We start from the raw sequence: 21723 nt of genomic DNA, 5'->3' as shown, positions 1-21723 counted from the left end.
GAGTGCTGTTTTGGATTTCCATCTCCTTGCTCCTAAGGGACTGCGACTCGAGTGCAAGCAGCTGTGATTGCAGTTTGGGAATATCAAGCCATCTCTGACCCCTCTTTCTTTCACCTCTGCACATCAGTTGACAGAGTCATGTTGACAAAAACCTTCCGTAATTGACACTTCTCTCCAGGCACATAAAGCTCTGTGTGGATCTGGCTACTTTATGTCCTTCCCTTGTGCATCCAGGGTGGACAGCACTGACCCCATGATGCTGCTCCCTCTATGTCTATGAGTGACAGCCTTTGGAATTCCAGCTTACAGCCCCTGGGAGAGCACTAACTTCCACTGGATCCCTATCTGCTCAGTGTGGGGCTGCTCAAAGCACTGAAAACCCAAAAGCTTTAACTTGCCTCAAAGCTTTTGGGCACCTATGGAAAATGCACACTTGCTCAATTGCTCCAAGCAATTCCGATTCTTCTGAGAATAGCGGGCTTTGGTCTAACCATAGGAATACAGTTCAGAACACAGATCATGAATTAAGAAAGCGTTCAATTCTAGAAACATCTGCAATTAACAAGGAACCTGAATGCCTGCTTGTCATACAAATTTCAGGTAAGAATTTTACCTCTCTGATTTCAAGTGAAAAACTGCTTCTCCTAACCATCTCCCCTCAGGCTTCTCTCAGAGACCCTGATGTGATTTTCCCATTACTTTCTAAGACAAGCCTGAAGTGACAGCTTATCCATCAAATCCTGAAGACAGCAAATGAGAAGACAGCCCAAGAGACAGACGGATGAGGGGCCCTTTCTGCAGCAGCCTCTCCGTCCTGCTGTGAGCTATGGCTGTTTTGCCTTCCAGCACTATACAAGATGCCGAGCTCATGCACTGCCTTTCAGTCTGGCCCAAGGCTGTGCCTTTGTGAGGAGGATTGAAAGATTTGGGTGGTTGTAAGGAAATCTAAACCCATCACACATCCTTGCAGGTGAGTAAGGTTACTTTCCAAATGGAAGACAGAGAAAACAGCTTTTGTACATCCATGAGGTTGAAGGAGAGCCTTGTGTTTATGCTGCATATATTCACTTCCTACCAGAGGTACCCAGGAATTAATAAATCCACTGCAGTCATACAGAGTACATAAAAAACTGCAGGATCAGAATCCTGAAAAATGCATTTGCTTAATTGCACGGCTTCTACATTTCCCAAAGAAGGACTTCAATACGCTCATTAAGCCCTTCTTACGGAAATGTGCCACCATAAAGCAAACATATCCGCCATTGCATTTGCACAATTACAGCTGTTTAATAAACCATTCCCAATATGTAAATGTAGCAACCATTTCTGTATTGCTGTTTTGGAAGCCATTTCTGTCTGTTTGAAATGCCGAACGGAAGTTCATTTGGAGAAACACAAGATTACATTGCACTTCTCATGGAACCTATTAGCAAAGCAGTGTCTCTGTCTTCTCCTGCCCTTTCCAGCCTGCCCATTTCAGCAGCAATCCTCCCACCCAGCCCTCCTTCCTTCCTGCCCATTGGCCCAGAACACTGCACGCCTCGTGCTGAGGGGCACTGCACCTCGGTGCTCCTCAGGGCTCATGTGGGTAAGGAACCCAAACCCTGCCTCTCCCCCCATGTGCTTCCTTCTCCTCTGAGGATGCAGGTGACATGTGGGTCTGCTGCAACTGCACTGCTTTTCTGGCTCAGGGCAGCTGCAATGTGCTGCGATATGTCAGCATGCCCCCAGTTCTACACTGTGAACATCAATTACTAACTCCAGCTATGGGAAAACACTCTCCTTCCTCTGACACTCACACCCATATACATTTTATTGTACTTTGTTTTTTTAATTGTCAATTCAATTCTCTGGAAACCTCTGTGGTCCACCATTACTCTTGCAATTCTGACAGTCGAAAACAAAATCTGAATGGAGCTGAATGAATTCTCAAACCCAAAGCTCCCATCTGCCATCAGTCTGTGTTATGACACAGAAATTAAGCCACACAGCTGACACTCTAAAGAATTATCCACAAATGCCCTGTGAGCCTGCATCCAAGGTTTGGCTGTGATTTTAAGGCCAATGAGGAACAGTATCAAACTGTTTGAAGAAGAAAATTCCCACCCAGGATTGCCAGCTGTCCTCATACTGATGTGCCCAAATGAGCACAGTCAGTGCCCACAGAAAGCAGCTGAGAGGGAGAAGTGGGAGTGTCAGCTCTTGGGCACATAGTTGTGCCTGAGTATCCTTTGTGAAACCACTTACTTGTGTATGCCCTGAATTGAAATAGAGCCCTAAGCCACTCTCCTTGTTAAAACATTTCAGAGATCTGCTTCCACATTGCATCCACCTGCTAGACTGAGTTATAACAAAGAGAGAAAACAATAACAAAACATAACAGCATCCCGTTGTCACATCAAAGAAACCCAGTATTTCTCCAGCCAGTATCCACACAACTAGCAATTTGTTCCTGGAAATGCACTGCCCCATCAGAGCACCTGGGATGCAGAAATGGTCACAGGCTCTGGTTTAGAGAAGCCGGTAAGAGATACAGACACATCTGAGCTCAGCAGGAAGAGGCTCAGCTGCACTTTGTGCTCTTCAGTGTGAGCTCTTAGTGCTCAGAAAACACCCCCAGCCTGCAGATGAAGAGGAAACAGAGGGTTACATGAGCCAGAGCATCTGGCAGGATGGGCTGAGCAATTCCCATTTCTCAGAAATCTACTGCCCCATCTGCAAAGGTCTAATGGGGGAAGCACAGCACAAGGAATAACCCAGGAGCTGGTTCTTCAGTCTGAGGATTGGTGTGGGAGAAAGGAAGGTTAAAACCCATTAGAGTTGGCATCTCACTACAGCATCCTCCCAGTATCCTAGAAGCACACAGCTATTGGTACAGAAAGGCAGTGGCAAACCTCAAGTAAAACAAGAACAGTAGCAGCAAAACACCAGTGTGCAGAAACAGAGCCTTGCTGAACTCTGCAGAGATCTCAGCACCATAATGCTATGGTGACTTGTGGACATGCCCCACAGGATGTGAGAACGGTAGCACCATGAGCAGAAGCCTGGAGGCCCTGCAGATCCATGTGGATATTAAAAGACGGTGACTCACAGGATGTATGGAACAGCCTTAGAAGTGAATGCATCGCACCCAACTTGAAATGGGAAAAACACAGTGTTTAAAACAAAGAAACAAAACAAACAAACAGACGAGGAAAAAAAAATCACCCTCTTGCTGATTTTTGTTCTTGTGGTTTGAAGCTGCAGTAGGCATTTACGGAACAGAATAATCATTGCTGGCTCAGAATCCCCTCTCCCTTCTCACCTCTACTCCTACACTTGCAGTATCAACACCATCACCAAGCAACCAGTGTTGTGGCTGGAGAGGGCTTGAGAAAATCCTCCTCTAAAATAATAAAAATAAATAAATAGAGTGAGCGATCTTTGCATTTAAATACTCAGAATATTCAGAATGAAGGATAAAAACACGCTTTGAAAAGCTAAAGATAACAGAACAGCCCTATTTGTGGAGGAATATTGCTAACTCCTCCCAATAAAGCACAATGTACTCAATTCCTTTAGAAAAAGCAGCTTTGTCTTTAGAGAAAAAAAAAAGGATATTTAAGGAAATTAAGGAATTCTGTAGCTGTTTTTTGTTTTTTTTTTACCTCTGACTTCAGAGCTTTCTGGGAACATTAGAAATATTTATTTATTTATTTCCAAATGCATAAGGGTTTTTTTCCTTACAAAAAGAAAGCAGGTTCTCCTATGTTAAGATAACTGCAGAAGCTGGGCTCTGCATATCAGGGAGCTGACAGGTCTATGGAATATCTCACAGTGAAAAACGCGCTTTTACCATCTTCTGTTTCAAACACAGAAGGAAAGTGGTTGAATCAGAACCCAAACACTACAGGTTCAGCATGAAATGTAGCAAAATTCTCCCACGCTGCCCTTGTCTCTCCATCCCAAGTCAATGAGGGATTTCTCTGTAGCTGAGCAAAACCACTTGGCTTCTTCAGTGTTCCTCTGGTTTTAAGACGTCCTGAATTTTTGCTTGTTTTTTCATCATTAAAAATGGCAGTTCCTCAGCTAGAAAACAGAGGGAAATCTAGTACCACCAGCAGAGCTTTATTTTCCTTTCACATACAGCCAGCTCTGGAGTTTTAAGTTTATTTTGTCTTCCTTGAATCCAAAGGCAGGTGGTGCCTGGAAGGTGAGCTGCACGTGCAGTGTTCATCAGCACTGTCCATCAGGATGATTTATGAGATGAGAACTAAGCAAGCTCCTGGCTTCGTGCACTTGCCGTGGGAGATGTTCTCCTGTTGATACCCAATGGTGAAAGGTTTTTGGCGTTGTCATGGGAACAGCTGTCATCCTCAGTGCACAGCCTTTCCTCTGCGTGAGGCTGCCTTTCTTGTTTATTGTACAAAGCCATTTTTCAAGAGTGTTTTGCCTTGGGTTTTCAATAATCTTATCTTTCCCAAAACCCAGGCTGTAGAGTTTGTAATGATGGACAGTGATAAAGTCCCTAGAGGGAAACAGGCAGGGCCAGTATTTGTCTACACCACAAGCTAATTTTCACTTGCAGGAATTTGAAATCTGCATTATCTTTTCCTACTTAAAAGGCTCACTCTTGCTCTTGCTCACACACACTTGCATCTTTCTTTATTTCCCCCTGGAATTCAATAGTTTGAAGTTACTCAAAGTGAGAAGTCCAAGCCAGCACACAGCGCTGCCCTTCCTAAGATGTGCTGACACATTTGCAACGTCTCCTTTCATCAAGAGAAGTAACCTATGTAGAAATACGACTGCTACAATGCTCCTGCATCTCTAGGCTACAGTGACAGGAACAGAAAACTGAAAGTTCTACCATGTGGCTCTTGATACATCTTCACATTATCATCTCAGGGATGAGGCAATAACATGAAGACATGCCGATCAACAGATCACTGTAGATAGCAACAGACTATGTTATGCTTACTGCTGTAGTATCACATCTGTATCACAAGAAGGACCCCAGAAGAAACCCACAACTTAAGAGCAGGAACAGCTCGCAGATATATCAGACTGAGACATGTATGAACCTAGCTGTCACAGCAGATCTTTAATTTAAGAATGGAAGTGGGAGAAATAATTTTTGTCGATTAAAAATGACCTTTTTTCCCTCCAATACTTTCCATGAAACAGAAACTTGAAAATAATGACAGTGGAGGGGTGTAAAGGAAATGCTAAGTCACAGCTTCAACTAGTGATGGAACACCTGGTGGGAAGGCAGGGCCAACCCAGGGGAGCTCAGCTGAATGCAATGTTCCTGAGTGACCAGAAGGGCTGGAGCCAGGATCCACCCCTTCCCAGACTTCATTTAAGGGTTGGCAGTGGAGGTGAGAGCATCTTACTGGTGATCCCTGTGTACCTGAGGCCTTCTAAAGGTAAGCAGCTCTTTTCCTTCTTTTTTTTTTTTTTTTTTGTGTTCCATGGCTGCTGCATTTGAGCTTGTTCTCGTTTGCTGCAGCCAAAGGCTTTGCTGTCCTGTTCTTATTGTGGTTCTTTCCATTGTATTATAGTGCTACATTTGACAAGTCAGACGGCTACTCAGGGACTGTCACTGGACCCTGAATATACAGATGAAGGAACTACTGGGGGAAACCCTGGTATTCCTGGGTTTCTCATGGCTAAGCACTGCTCAGATCATTGAAGAATGGGGATCTATAAGGGACTGTGGACCCATTATTAAATCCCCTTCAAAAGTGACTAACTCCTTATATAAATTAAGGTAACACTTTTTTTTTTCAACTGAGGAAAGAGTAGTAGCAGTATCTGCCATGGCATGGTTGCTGCTACTCACAATTAACACTCATCATTCCTCAGAGGAAGAATTAAGAGACAAAAATGAGATTTTTTTAAAAAGCATTAAACAACCGGAAAATAAAGCTGCATCTTTGAAAGAGTAAACTGCCCCACCTTTCCCTTTGGAATTAAGACCCGTATCACTAGAAAGGGAAAAATGACTTGGGTCTTACAATTCATTTATTTGCAAGGCCCTGAAACATGAGGGCTTCCCATGGATGTTGGGGTCAGGGAGGGTATTTCACTACACTTACTCATGCAGGTGCTGATCAGCATTTCCTGAAAGACTTGCAACAAAATGGATTAATGCCAGGACTAACTATTTGACAAGTACTATAACAACTTAATAAAGGTCTTATATGCAAATATAGTATTGCTTATGTGCTCAGTATATAAAAGAGATTGCAGTTTAAGTTCTTTAAGGTACTACATCATTTCATTGATTATAGTAAAAGCTTCTACCACTTGGTGATGTCATGTATAACTATCCAATACAACCTTTTGCTACCTGATTGGTTCCAATACTGTAGGAGAGGGGCAGCATGGTGAATATTACATTTCTAAGCCTTACTAAGGAGAGGCTGCATCTTTTATACATTCAGTACTCTTTTCTTGGAGCATGTAGAAAGGAAGAGGACAGATTTGCACTGTTAATCATGGGATTATGGAACAGTTTGGGTTGGAAGGGACCTCAAGGATCATCAAGCTCCGACCCCTCTGCTGCATGCAGAGCCACCGACCTCTGTATCTAATGTTAGATCAGGCTGAGTATTTGAGTTGATTTTGGAAGCAAAGCATATTTTCAGCAGCGGGTTTGTTCTGCTGTTGACGTGAGCAGCTGCCTCCTCAGGTTCCTGGGGCCCAGCATGGGGCTTCTGCAGGATAAAGAAAACCTTCCAGTGGCTAAATGCTGCTATGATTACATACCCCCACTAAAAAATTGACTTCCAGCATAATAGACATTCCTCACTGCTGAAACCAGAGCTCTGCACTCTAGCTACTTACTCACAAGCCATTCCTCAGCAGATTGCATCCCTCTGCTTACAAGCCAAAGTTTTCCTGAGCAGGCCACTAAGGTAGATTATGCCAGACAGTGAAGAAAAGGTTTCTTTGTTTTGTTTTTTTCAGTCCTGTTACTCTGGGATGAGATCACCCCTCTGTGAGTCATTAATTCACAGAGACAGCTTGTAGCATGCAATAAAAAGCAGAGCCTTGCTCTAAAATCCCTACAGTGCTGACCAGGAGGGGTCGGGTGCTGCACTACACATACACCTATCCAAAGCAACAAGTCACTTCTCCTCAGCACTTTAATGTTCTCACAAAAGATCTCATCATAGACACTAGATAGGATCTAAACAAGTCATAATTTTGTTTAAGCAGATCCAGAACTAGGGGTATGTTGAATTCACTTTGCATACTGGTAGGTCACAGTGCTTTAATTCCTTATGTAAATCCTCACTAGCTCTGGAACTGGGCAGCAACAGCTCGGGGTTGGCTTCTTTAACCTGGTAACTCTTGACAGGACAAGAGATGATGGCCTTAAGCTGCACCAGGGGAGGTTCATGTTGAATATTAGGAAAAATTACTTCACAGAAAGAGTGGCAAGGTTTTGGAATGGGCAGCTCAGAGATGCAGTAGAGTCACTGGCCCTGGGGGTTTACAAGAAAAAAGCAGATGTCTCACTGAGTGACACGGTTTAGAACAGTCTCGGGCACGGGCTGATGGTTGGATTGGATGATCTCAGTGATCTTTTCGAACTTAATGATTCAAGGATCTTACCTGATGGAGCACAGGAGTTGTTCCAGCTAGTCTTGCTGTCAAATGAGGCAGGCTCAAGCACTACACAAGGTAAGCAACATCACACTGGGAGAACATTTCCAGTCCCTTTTATTTCCACTTTCTTATAGAAAAGCATGACTATAAATCAGCAAAACATAAAGAAAACAATTCACATTTTCCAGTTTAAAAAACAAACCTACATAGCCACAGCTAGCCTCCACAGGTATATCTGAAATGACTTGCTATTTAGAGCTCCAGGACTGAGCTGTGTTTGGGGGCAACTCCAAGATGCTCCTTGAAATGTGAAGTCCAACTCCCATTTATCTCTGGTACCTTCAATCCTCACAGATTGGAACAGGCTCATTTCTAAGTTTTGTCATTATCTCAGCAGTACAAGATCAACCCTGTGTAAGACCATGGATCAATATGGAATGAAGATCAATATGAAATGATGAGATCTGGGGAGGGAGATGGGAGGGGGGGGGGAAAGAAACGAAGAGATATATGAGCACAAGGATCCATGAAGAAATGCTACTGCCACAAAGTGGACACACTTGAGTTAATTCACTCTGTGCTGTAGGGTTTTTTGTTGTGGTTTTTTTTTTTTTGTTTGTTTTGTTTTGTTTTTTCAGTGAAGCTTTAGGAAACAACAGTTTAACACAGGTTCATGAGGACTTTTCTTTTCCTGTTATGTGAGGGAGGGGGTGATCTGAAAGAAGTCACTGGGGTTAGAAAGGCCTCTCTCAGGCAGTAGAGGCTACAGGAATGGATATACAGAGACTGGCACTTCACAGCCAGCCTGATTTCTTTGGCAACTGAGGAGCATTCAGCGTGACCCAGTGCAGACAGCAAAGTCTTGAAAGTAAGCAGCACAGCCTCTGCTGTGGAGAAGTCATTGTTTTGGTTGTGGTTACTACTGCTACTGCATGTTTATGCCAGACAAACCATCACGGCGCTCACTTCTGGGACTGTCAGGAGTTAGATGAACAAGAAGCTGTGAACAGAAGGACAGGAGCAAGTGTCCAGCTGGCGAATTCTCTTCCATGTTCCACTGCATCGAGGGTTCCCCACTGCCTGCCAGTGCAACAGCTGATTCCTGGAACACAAGCATAAAAGGAGAAAAAGTCAGCATCCTGCACTCCCACAGCAGGAAGGCATTTGTTCAAGCAGAGCAAATCACCCAGTAAGTTCCATTTAGGTTGCTAACATCAATTTTCACTTCTTGGACCCAGTTCTCCACTTCTGCTGCTGCAAAGAAGAATCTGCAGTGACCACCCCCACAGGGTTACAATAACATGAAGCAGACCACAACCAGTCCTCCCAGGAACACTGGATTGGAAGAAGCCAGTGCAGCACACTGTGGGTATTAAACCCAGAAGGGGTTGAAGAAACGTTCCATGAGGTACCCATCATTGCATGCAACCATTCACCAAGTGATCTTGTGTCCCTGTAACTCCTGTACTGAATCCCTTGCCAGTTTGCAGAGTGGGCAAAATTGGTGTTTTACTTTGTAGCACCATGCCTCCCCTCAGCAGGCAGAGCTCCATTGCCAGCCATAGCCAATGAGGTAGGGACTATTCTCAGCATGCAGCAAGGTGCCTGGCTCCTGCATGTGACCAGTTGCTGTTGCGCAGGTATAAAAGATTGTGAGCACCTAAAGGTCTTTCATTCTGCACCAGCAAGGAAGCTTGCACCTCTCACTACATGCACAAGGGAGCTCAGAGCCCTCTTGCCACAAATGGCACCCGAACAGGGACACGAAAGGTAGAGCAATCAGGAGCAGGCTGAGAGAAGCACAGGACAGAGAGGCTCTATCTATGATTGGATGTTGTGTTGAGGGACATGGTTTAGTGGGAGCTATTGGTAACAGGTGAACAATTGGACTGGATGATCTTTTCCAACCTCAGTGATTCTATGGTTCTATCTGAAGAGAGCTAAAAGAAGCTCTCACAAAAAAAGGACTGAAAGAAGTGCAAGACTGAGAGAAGTCTTACCGTCCCCAACTGATTGCCCTTTGCAGAACAAAGGTAAGTGACTGCATACCATGGGGAACAAAATGACATCTGAATCTAAAAACATCTTTGTAAAATTGTGGGATGCAGCCACTAGAGGTGATGGGGTGGTGTCCAGGTTGCTAAAAACCTTGAGGAAAGTTTTTGAAGCCTTAAAAAGTCATGTGGGCACATCATTGGTTGCCCCTGATTCATCCGAGGATGAAGGAGCCACTGGCTTCTATTTGGGCTCACCCACTGGGCCATCAGCTCCTGCATGCCCTAAAGAATCCCACTCCTGAAGTATTTGCACAACAAAAAGCCTGGAGTGGAAGCTACTGGAGCTCAGCAACTCGAAGCAAAGCTTGCAGATCCTGAGCCTGTGGTTCAGTCAGCACTGCAAGAGGAGGACCAAACCTCCAGGCTTGATGATCCTCAGTATGTGGGAGCAGGAGCTGCGAAAGCTGCTGCTGAGATGTATGCTTGTGTATGGACTCTCATGGACTCTCACTCATCCCAGCTGTTGGCATTGTTGCAATGTATTTTTCTGAACCTTGTAGCTGTTGTTGCAGTTGTTTTTTCTTACAAGAGGATGATGGGGGAGCAAAGGAGCTCAGAGCCCTCTTGCCACAGGAGAAGACGATGAAAAAAAAAAAAACCCAAAACCCCAAAAAACCCAAACCACAACACTTCAGAACCAGAACTCAACCAGAACTGATCAGAGAAACATCCTATTAAAACAATCAAGCAGATCCACAGGCTATTTGTCACAATCAGTGGCTGCAGGAGAAATGTTGGCCAAAGAGCCACAGAAACGGAAATTCTGCTGTGGCACAGCTTCACTGCAAGCAGCCGCAGCGCAGGCTTTGTTAGATACTTACTATGTTATGAGCACATGAACCTGGATTTGAACATGAGACCTGCAAAGTTCATCTCTGTGAGCAGACAGAGTACTAGAAATACACAGTGTGTTCCTCCCTTGAAGTGATGGTGCAGTGATTTAAAGGAATTCCTCACAACTGTGCATCTCAGCCTTGTCCTCTGGAGATGCATAGATACCACAATTTGATACTACCTCATGCCCTGTGCAGAGGGCTGCTAGCAGAACAGCCAAACAGATCCCTAACTTGTTTTATAGTTCTGTGGAAACTGGAATTACTACTGTAGCTCCACATGGCTAACTCTGCCCTTAGTTTAATGAGATGTCGTGCTCTGGAGCAGGGTTTTACGCATCACACACGGTTGGAAAATGGCTCAGTGTACTTTTCTCCTGGCTTAAGGTCATTTCAAAATACCAGAATCCACAGAGGGAGGATTAAGATCCCCGATAAAGCAGGCTGCATGCAGGGCAGTCCCATACCTTTCAGAACTCTGGGCTGCAGCTTTACCTTTAAAAGGCTTTACTGCTTAAACACATCAGCTAAGCTTGCCAACTCCAGTCCAGCTGGTGGGGAAGGCAGATACTGATTTTGCTATAAATCATGTCCATCCACTCTCATTCTCCCCCTGCCCAACAAAGCATGGGCATAAACTACTGCAGTCTGAATGGACGTTTATGTATGTGCTACCACCACCACAGCTTCCTCCAGATGATGAAGAGCAGCTGATCCGCCTCAACACAGGCTGAGTAACAATTTCACAGATGTCAAGTCTGCTGCTCTGAGCTTTATTTGTAGATCTTTCAGAATATGATGCAAAATTAACAGATCAATTTCCAGGTTTAATGCTCCACCTTGTTTACCTTATAACCTTCCAGAAGGAAGAAGCCAATCCAAGCTATTGAATTATCCCACCTTATCCCCATCTGATGGCCATAATGATCTGACCAAAAATGTTGGAAACTCCTGAGCTCACACTCATTTCACAACAGGGGTTAAGATGAACTAACCTCTTCTGCATAGTATAGGACAGGTGGAAGGCACAGACAAGAACCAACTCTCTTCATTTTGACGCATTTATAAGCTAGACTCTACTTAGACACAAGAAGATAATTAGGAAATACTCATCAAAATATACCAGTGTTGCCGAGTTTATTTTAAACTCTTGTCAGATGTTTTCCTTCCTGAGAGTCACTCTTGGAACAATATCTTGGTGAACTAAATGCTGGCAAGAGCTGCTGAACCAACAGCATGAGCAGACAGGAGCGCAGGCACAGCGTGGGTGTGACACCAGCAGCTGTATGTGCATCCCTACACAGCCTGACAGACCCAGGGCAGTGCCATGGCACAGGCCAGCCACAAAGACTTACCCTGAGGTCACCAGCAAGCCACCACCTGGCTCCCTGGCAAGGTGACCAGTAGAGCTGCACAGGCAAAAATTCCAAATGAGGGTGAACTGAGCGAGCAGCCAGATACTCAGGAGCAGATCTAAGTAAGTGCGCTCACACATGCAGCACACGGCATCCTAGGTGCTGGGTGCTGGCTTCAGCTTTGGCCTCCCACCACCTTTTTTCTCAGGGCAGCAGTTGCCTTCCCATCTTTTTCCTTTCCAAGCATTGTGCTTCTGTTCTCCAGCAAATCCCAGCCTATGCCCTCACCGCATGACCCTCAAAGCACCACTCCATGCCAACACTGCATGCTCAGGTGTGCCCACTTACTCTAATCGAAGGCAGAAACCTTTTTACAGACACTTCCCTCATCCCACTCAATGGCTGTCCCCACCAAGAGTCCAGTTTCTTCCAAGAGACCACAGAGGACAGTTTTTTCCACCACGTAACCTGGTAAAAAAAGCATATTATTTCTAGAAACTAATGAATTCTGTTCATATAAAGAACACCTATATTAAATACTTAGGATGCTGATATCAAGTAAATTGAGATATCCAGCCCTAGCCAAGAACCAACTTGAGGCACAATTGCAGTAAGGTCACATAGTATTGAAGAGCACCAGACTGCGTCATGGAGGTTACCTAGTAGATGCATGTGAAAGGGAAGGGAGGCTTCACATGCACACACAGGAGAAGGAAGCTGCAGAGCAGAGACACTCATATCCCACTTGCCAGCTGCCTACTCACCTCTGACTAAACCGCCCAGCACTGCCAGACCAAGGAGGCATGAAATGCATCTCCATTATTTTTTGCAGTGCTTTGAGCTTTGTTCACTGCCCATGCCAGCCCACACCAGCACTGCCTGTTATGCAAGCTTACACTGCTACCTCGGTAATGAACTTAAATGAACGCAAACATTACGTCAGCTTGGCACACACAGAGAACTCATACCTGCCCAGAAAATGCCACAGACATTAGTTCATTTGATATTATAGGCAATAACGCTGGAGAAGTGAAAGCTTACTGTATTAAAAGCTGTTTTCCCTGCTGGTTTTCACATGCCTACAAGGAATTCTCTTACAGACCTACAGCAAGTCTATAGGAGCAATTTCTAGGCTTTGCTTAGTTCAGATGGATTCAAACCAGCTGCAGAGCCATGGGCTGAGTCTTGGTGCACTGAAGTCAGTAAACCAACCACCATGAGCAGTGGTAACTGCTCATCTCCAGCCTTCAGCCTGCCAACATGGATCAGATCGCTGCGATCCACACCATTGCATTTTCTTTGTGCTTCTATTCCACATACAGTGCAGTTCACCAGATAGCTCGGCAAATGAAAATGCCCTCCTCTTTTTGCAGCCCAAAGAGGAAATGAATTCCTGAATGTATTTTTTATTTCAATTAATCTGATGTTCCTTTCTGGCTCCAGCACTTCAGTAAAATAACATTACTGTAATCGTTTAAAATAACGTTCACATTGAATGCAAGTAAGAAACTTTCCCAGCCACGCCAATAAGTCTTTGTTTCTTCTTTGTCTAAACTGCTTTTGGAATCTTTGTACACAACAAGCTGAGGCAAGGAAGGAAAAGAGTCCAACATGATTTCCTCTTACTAAAAACCTGAAACAAACCCTGATAAAAGGGCCATTACTGATAGTCCTGCTAGTGCAATACTTTTTGTGCTTAAAGCCTAACAAACTCAGTTTGAAGTTCCAAATTCAAATGAACATGCTTATTTCAACTTCCATGTATGTTTTAAAACCATTCCTCAACACAGTGACAGGTAACGTCAGCTCAGGCTGTTTTGTAGTTTAACAAACTGACAAGGGGGTTAAATTCTAAGAGGATTTTATCTAAGAGTATTGTATCTATCAGGATAAAAGCACTGCAGAAGCTGTGCATCCAGTGACCACAGCAGAGTCCTGAGAGCCAGGATTCCTCTGCTGCTGGCTCTGCCACAGACGTGTCACAGCTTCAAGCCATTCCCTTCACCTTCACTGAACTCCACCTAATCTGTACACCTTGGGTGCTCCCCATTAATCACCCCAAAGCTGCTTCAGCTTTCCAGGGAAAGGATGCTGAAACAGCAGAGATTTAACAGCGCTCCCATCCAAGTGCAGGTGCCAGCACTTAGCCCAAGCCCCTAAGCCAGCTACCACTTGCCAGAAGTACTCATTAAGAGTCACTTGTAGAAACAAAATCCCCAGTTCTTAAAAAATCATTGACTAATTTTGTCTTATTAGACTGACCTGATAGGACTGTTAACCCTAGAGGTACGGCTGAAGTATCTTTAAGACACCACCACTAAGAAAAAACACCAACCCACAACTATTCCACTCAAAAGTCTGTGAGATTTAGCAGACTAAGTGCAGAACTTTCCAGTCCTGGCTCTGCCACTGGTTTAATACTTGACTTTTCTGCAAGAAAGCAATTAGAAGATTTCTGGCCTAACTCAGAGCATGCAGCAAGGATCACCAGTTAATACATGGACAGTGATCCAGAGAGCTGAACAAAGCACATTATAAAACTGGGACAAGCAGATTGAGGGAGAAGAATGAAAAATTCAACATGAAAAAAGAAATCCAAACTCTTACCTTTGGCTTCCACTGCCATCCCCATAGCAATGCAGACTCTCAGAATCTAAGGCTGGGTGCTGACACTCCACGCAGACAGTGTGGCCCTCCCTGAGATACTGCATCCAGTGAGTGTATGAGTGGTGACTGTGCAGGCAGCCCTGAGTGATGGCCACAAGCTGGAACTCCACGCAGTACCTGCAGCCAAAATAACCATTGCGGGTTAGCTTCACAACCAGGTTAGAGCTTTCTGCAGCACTGGGAGAGCCAGAGTAAAGTCAGCAACCACACAACATTAATTAGAAACAAAGTTCAGCACAAACAGGCAGCCCAAAGGAGCTGAAGTGGCAGAAGGATGAGTTTCCCATTCAGTAAGATGGCAGATTCTGTTTCCTGAGAATTCAGTCCTTTCACACAGACCCATGCAAAAAGCCCATTTCCACTTCTGATACCAAGGAACAATCCCCCAAGTCAGTAATGCTCACAGCCCCACTGAGGCTCAGCATGAACCCTGAGTCCAGCAATGGCCATGACATTTTTAATCCATGAGACACATCAAACCTCAACAGCATATCTAGACAGAAAAGAAGCTCTGGATTAGGAACACGCACTTCTCACTCATAGTAAGGACCCATAAGGTCCTGTTGGTAAATGACTGTCCCAAGGAGAAGAGACAGGTGCTGGACTTACATTGGTTAAAGAGGTAACAAAGAAGTTTCATCACAGTGAGGACTGCTGGACAGACACATCACACTCCAGTATCTACATTCTGCCAGCACTCTCTTGTAGAGGGGCTGCTGTTCCACGTTTGGCAACTCTTCCCATCGAAGTCTACTGCTTCTTAAACTGTGTAGTACATACACCATGTCCACTTACAGTAAAGATGCATGTATAAACATCAGCTGTGGTCTTTGGTTAGGAATCTTTTCAAGCAGTATCACTAAACCACAGGCATGCAACTTTCAAAAGCTCCTTGCCAGATATCCTACTGCGTAAAGATAGAGAAGATAAGCACTGGGCACTCAAACTAAACATAGACAAGAGCTGAAGTGACTGGTCTTTGGTTTACTGATAATACAACCTTTCTTTATGGCATCAGTCTACCAGCCTTACAGCAAGGCAGACTCACAGCTTTCAGGCTCCCTGTGGATATTACTGTTGCTGAGGAGGGGGCAGCTCCTTGCTCTTGTAAAGTGCCCTGTCCTGGTGGGAGATGCTGGTTCTTATCAGCAGGAAGACAGGCCCAAAGCTGCAGAGAGATGTTCAAGGTGGAGTATGACTGTGTGCCTGTGCTGAGCGACCAACTTACCCCACTCTTTCATGGCCATCAGCTGCAGCTCTTTTTTTCCTTGCTTTTCCAAACCCTCCTGTTGTTATTAATGCGGGGACTGCATATATCAAAGAGAAAGAGTACACAGTGTAAGAGGTTATACCACACTGAGGCCAGCAGTGTCTGCAAAACAGTAGGGATAGATGGGCCTTTAGTGTCACTTGGTTTTATCTTTGGCAGGAGAGAAAAAACAAACACAACTGTGTATTTTTGTACTGTTGGTTCCCACCAACCATTTCAATGAAAAGAAAATCTGTATTGTCAGATTTTTGCTTGAGTAGCGTGAGCCTTCTTATCAGGCACACCCAAAGACAGAGCAGGAAGCAATATTTAGCAGTGGCATCAATGCAACAGGTTTGATAAAGGCAGCTGGAGCTACATTCCAAACTGGACAGATTTTGACCCAAAAATACCAGCAAAACAAAAATAAAATCACAAGCAGTTCTTTCAAAAACAAAAATCAGTAAAGGTACGACATGAAAATCAGCCTGAACAAACTCAAATCAGACCTTTCCTCCAGCAAGCAGCAGGAGGTTTCCACTGCATGTATCCGGCTCCAAGGGAAAAGGCCATACCTTGCCTTTGATGGGTATTGCTCCTTCATGGCTTTTTGAAGATGACTCATTAATAAAAAAAAGAAAAAACAGCACTCGACACACACTTCCAGAAGTTTTAAACCATCATTAATCTACCAACTCTATCAAAATTACCAGAGATTTAACCTTGTGAGATCATGGCAGGTCTGTAATATTTCACTTTTGAAACACACCAGACCACAGTAAATGGTAGGAACTATTTTTAAATGTTGTCCCAGGAAGGATATCTCCACACCCCTGAGTGAAGAGCTCAGTTTTCAGGCCCACCAGACAGACCCAGAGCAAATCCGATGGTGTTTGAAAACAGCTCTTTTCAAATAAAGACCAAATCCGCTGGCCCAAACAAGCCCTCCTCTGTTACCACGGCACTTACATTTTCAGAGGACTTACTCAGGGACTGTTTACACTCTGCTCCTTGCTCAGTCCAGTACTCCACACAGCCAGCCCTCTCCTCCAGGGCAGGACATGCCTCTCCTCCATTCTGAGGCTCCTGGATGATGTGCCTCCTCCGAACACGATAGGTTGTCTTGCAAGGCTCTGCACAACCACTCCAAGCACTCCACTGAGATACAATGCAGGGGATAACTGAAAGAGTAAGAAACAAAGAACATTACAGAAATGAGTTTTCCTGTTTTCCCAGCTGTGTTTTCCCAGAAGCTCCAGCTACCCAACATAGTCCAGGCTGCATGAGGACACTAATCTCCTGCTACACTGCTGTGAGCTGCACTGGGGAACTGAGAATGTTCTGTATTAGACTGAATCAAACTGAGGTGTAAGAGAAGGATCATGAGCAAGAGCAGGGGTGAATGCATCAAGCTCTTCGGTGGCCACAGGAGCACAGGGAGACACCGGGGACCATCCCTCACTTTCACTGTGTTGACAACACGACTGAGAAACAGTTCTGTGGAAGCTCAACCACACATTTATTATTACAGCACAAAATTACCTGAGACAAAATTGCCAAAACATTTCACTGCTTCTCTGCCCGCTCTTCATCAGTGAACTGCACCATCTGTCCTGACTGAGCAGAAGGCAAAAGGAGAGCAGCATTCCAACCCTGGCCGTGCTGGCATCACTCCTTCTCCTGGCAGGACCTTGGCTGGCTGCCCTAGCAGCAGTGCTTGGCCAGCACAGGAGCTCCTGGCTGCCATCAGTGGCGGCACAGCCTCACATGCCTTCTGTAATTAACTGTGTCTCACAACTCAATCTTCCTTGCCTGACTGAGAACAGTAACAGGAGTGCACGGGTGCAGAGAAGCTGAGACCTCACTATGGTCCCGTTTTCCCTCATATTTGGGTAGCCTCTATTCACTTTATCTCGGGTAGCTGTCAGCAGGCACCACTGGACACAGTGGGTGGAAAGCTGCCTTGTGCCACCTTATCTTCCTCTCATGCATCCTACTTATTTTAAATCTTCCACTCTCTCCAGTTCCACTTAGGCTTCAGACATTAGCGTAAACACCATAATAAAACCAGTTTGATAAAGGAGTTTTGTAAAGAAAAGTCCCGAAGGAAGGCCAGGCTGCAAGGCAGACTCAGGACAAGCGAAGCGGCGCTGACCCCACGCACAGCCCCGTACGCGGCGCTGCAGTACCGCCGGATCGCCACGGGGCGGCAGCACCGAGCTCAATACCGGGACACAGCGCGGCGGCGGCGGCGGGGAGAGCGCCCGGTGCCCGCCGCTCCCTGCCGCACTTAGCAGCGGTCTGCAGAGCCGGCAGCCCATGCTGGTCTTTGGGCTGAACTATCAGTTTCCTCATACAAAGTAAAGTGAACCACAAGAACAGCTGCCTAAAGCAAACCGTGCTAAGGCGCAGCTACTCAGGTTAAAGAACAACGACAGAAAAAATAAAGACCAAAGGAACAACAACAAAAAAAAGCGTTATGTAAGCAGCTAGGGCTCCGTGAGGATGCTGTTCGTGGGAAGGGAATACGGGATGGCTCCGCTCGCTAAAAGAAAGCCTTCTCAGCTCAGCTCACCTCCCCGCTCCCACCGGGCACCGCAGACGAGCCGTCAGCAGAGCGCACCCTGCAGCCCTCGGTGCCGTCAGAAGGGCGCAGCCGGCTCCAGCCCGCCCGCAGTCGCTCGCTGTGAGGCACGGCGACGGCTTTCAGCTCACCTGGGCAGGCCTGGGAGTAATCGTGGCAGCAGTCGAGGGTGTGCTCGCACGCCTGGTCGCAGTAGCACTGCCCGTAGGAGCCGTCGGGCCGCCAGCCGGTGCTGCGGCAGGACGGGGAGCGACCCGGGCAGCACAGCCCCACGGCGGCACAGCCGGCGGCGGCGGGACGCGGAGCCGGGAGGAGGAGGAGGAAGAGAAGGAGGAAGAGCAGGAGGGGTGGTGGTGGCGGCAGCGCGGCAGCACGGACGGGGCAGCGCGGCATGGCGGGGCGGCACGCAGGGCAGGTTCGGCCCCGGCTGCCGGAGCTCAGCGCCCCACGGCTTTCGGGTGCTGGGAGGAAAAAGGAGCCGGTCCGCCTCCCAGAGCGAAAGGCACCGGGCGGCAGTGAGGGCCCGCCCGTCTGAGCGCTGCTCCGGGCCGGGAGGGCAGGGCTGAGGGCTGGAGGCTGCGGCCGGGCACCGGCTGAGCGCTGGGCTCACTGCGGTTCCTCTTTTGCTTTTGTTTTCCTGGCGGGATGTTTCTGTGCCTGCGCGGCATCGCACGGTACTCGGTACTCGTACTTCTGTGTGCGCGAAGTTGTAAGGCTGCAGGGTGCGATTTCCGCGCTGCCAGCACTTCAGAAATCATCGTGAAGGGTATCAGCCAAACCAAATGACAAGAGAGTCCTCTTTTCCGCACTCTGGGCTCCAGCACACCTGGAAAGCAGTTAAGCCCCTGAAGCTTTGTCCCCTCTCGGCTCAGGGGCTGTAAACAGCACCTCACTGCAGAGTTACTCTGAATTTTGTGCTTACTTTCAAATGCAAAGAGCTTAAAGCGATTAGAGCCACTCCTGTGAATTATTCAGCTATTCAGGGGGATGCTAAAGCCTTTACTGTAACTTCTTCTCAAGCAGACTTGCTGTAAAATATTGATCACAACAGCTGTTACACCTTGCTGAATAGTGAGCTGGGATTTATAAAACCCAACTACTGAGTTTTGGTGACTGACTATGCCCTTGTACCCTTTGAAAGGGTAGAGAAGGGAAAATGGTTTTAAGTTGAGGGAAGGAAGATTTAGGTTAGATGTCAGGGGGAAGTTCTTTACTATGAGAGTGGTGAGGTGCTGGAACAGCTGCCTGGACAGGCTGTGGATGCCCCCGTCCCTGGAGGTGTTCAAGGCCAGGTTGGATGGGGCCCTGGGCAGCCTGAGCTGGTATTAAATAGGGAGGTTGGTGGCTCTGCCTATGGCAGGAGGGGGTTGGAGCTTCATGATCCTTGAGGTCCCGGCCATTCTGTGATCCTGTGGGTATGGGCAGAGCATTCCCACTGTAGGAGACTGCAGCAAAGACAATAATAAAAGAAGAAAAATGAAGACTACCACAGAGCAATCTGTGGGCAGAGCTGGAGGCATAGGAGCATTACACCAAACCAGGCATAACATGGCAAAATATTCCAAAAAGGTAAGAAATATAAAGAACTTTAGCTTCTTTGTATGCCTGCAGATACCTGTGTCTCCTTGGAAATTACACACGTAACAAATCCTACAGTGGGCAAGAGACAAAAAGAGCAGGGGAGGAAAGGGCAGAGCACTAAAACAAGAGGCTGTAGGGTCTAGGAAGCAGGAAAACAGAGATACCAGGTGTGTCAATTCCTGCCTCTGCTAATGAGTCACTCACTGACCGTGGGCAGGTCATCCAATCAATGTATGGCTCATTCTTGATCTAGAACAGGAAGATCAACAGTCAAAACGAGATTGCATTACTCAACTATTAGTCCACACAAACCAGAGGACTGTGCAGCTCTTGCACAGTTAACTGAGGGGCAGCAATGGAGATTATTTCCCAGGTGTTGTTGTTTCCTGCACTGATGCTGCTGGTGCTCCGAGTCCACTGTCAACAATATTGTGGTAGGAGGAATAGAAACACATTATTCCAAGACACAGAAAACCAACTGAATAGAAATTAGTTTTAGAAAACAACATGTCCACATAAACGCTGCAATTTTGACTGACCCTCTGCTACTGGGAAAACTGGGTCTGCGTCCAGACCTCTCACTGGCATTTACATAGTTTACATTCAATCCACCCCCACCTAAAGCTCATGGGAGCAAACTTTGTTGCTCATCTCACATTCCTGGTCTGAAAACAAAAGTTCTCCCTTATTCTGGTTTGACGTTACCCTGGGGGATTTTTTGTTTAGGCCTTTTTTGCCCCTCCTTTTTCACGCACTAAAGATAATAATGTTGAAGAAGCAAGAGAGAACGTGGCCCAGGCCATGCTGGACCTCCCAAGACCAGCAAGAAATTTGTTGCAAGCAGAGCTGTTGTCCCTTTGAGAAAAATTAGGGCCAAGCAAGCATTCAGCAACAGAACAGCCTGCAGGGCTGTCCTTGGCAGTGGGAATTGTGTCTTCCACCCTACAGGGAACATCGAGGCAACTCACCAGGGCAGGTGGAAAAGCAGCTTTATCTGCTTGTGCAAACACAGCTGCCTTCCCTGCTGGCCTTGCAGGGTTCCTTCCCTCCCATTCATTTCCCCTACCTTAATTAGGCTGCACTGTGCTGGAGCTACCACTGACCCAGTTCCCAGAGGCCCTCCTGTGCCCTTCATTAACAAGGATGGACAGAGGATGTCAGCAGATGGAACGTCCCTCTCAAGTGACAAAGGGAAGCTTATCCTCCCTTCCACCGGGCAGTGCTCATCACTGTCCATTACTGTTCCTACCATCACCTGATGATTTACACATACAATGCAAATGCATTAGTAGATCAGTATTTCCCCTTACATCCCCTGTTTAAGACCTGGACTTTTGCGCTCTGCAGCAGTGAGGAAGCTCAGAGAGGTATTGGTGTGCAGGACAGAAAAAGCTAGTGCTCATTTAGAGCATCAGATTTTAACCTCCATTGTGGCAGCCAAGTCTGTAAAAGCATAAAAGGAAAGTAGCCAACCAAGTGATCTGATTTCTTGGAGCTGATTTCTACAGCTCTGTGAGTGCCACAGGAGAGCTGGCTGCCAGCTCATGCAAACCCTTCTCAGAAGGGCTCACAAGGGATGCTCTGCTTGTTTTTGCTGTTTCAGTGAGAAGTACCATCAGCTCACATGAGCCTTCCAGAACATGACACAGATCAACAGCAATGACAATAACAGCTGTCCAAAATAAAGCAAAGCTCAATGTTCCCACCTACACTTGCTGCTGTGAGCAGGTACCAACTTAGAAATCAGTTCCAGTAGAAGATTCTGTGCCCTGTTGATGGCTGCTCATCTGTGTATCCT

At 46.3% G+C, this 21723-nt stretch overlaps 1 protein-coding gene across 2 annotated transcripts; it reads right to left on the bottom strand.

Moving 5' to 3' along the window:
- Positions 1-7696: 7696 nt before the first annotated feature.
- On the bottom strand, positions 7697-18910 carry LOC140259244 (somatomedin-B and thrombospondin type-1 domain-containing protein-like). 2 transcript variants are annotated; one of them, XM_072350361.1, is made up of 6 exons: positions 18476-18910; positions 16747-16941; positions 15740-15818; positions 14452-14628; positions 12193-12312; positions 8576-8701 (listed from the first exon to the last, which is right to left on the bottom strand). In XM_072350361.1, the coding sequence occupies exons 1-5, from the start codon at positions 18735-18737 to the stop codon at positions 12240-12242; spliced, it is 786 nt and encodes a 261-aa protein (XP_072206462.1). In that variant the 5' UTR covers positions 18738-18910; the 3' UTR covers positions 8576-8701; positions 12193-12239. The 2 variants fall into 2 exon arrangements, with proteins under 2 accessions (XP_072206461.1, XP_072206462.1); XM_072350360.1 differs by lacking the exon at positions 12193-12312 and having other exon boundaries at positions 7697-8701.
- Between the last annotated feature and the right edge of the window lie 2813 nt (positions 18911-21723).

Source organism: Excalfactoria chinensis, chromosome 15 (assembly GCF_039878825.1).
Source record: "Excalfactoria chinensis isolate bCotChi1 chromosome 15, bCotChi1.hap2, whole genome shotgun sequence".
NCBI classification, from domain to species: domain Eukaryota; kingdom Metazoa; phylum Chordata; class Aves; order Galliformes; family Phasianidae; genus Excalfactoria; species Excalfactoria chinensis.
Note: the sequence above shows the minus strand (reverse complement) of the source record. Positions and strands in the feature narration are given on the sequence as shown.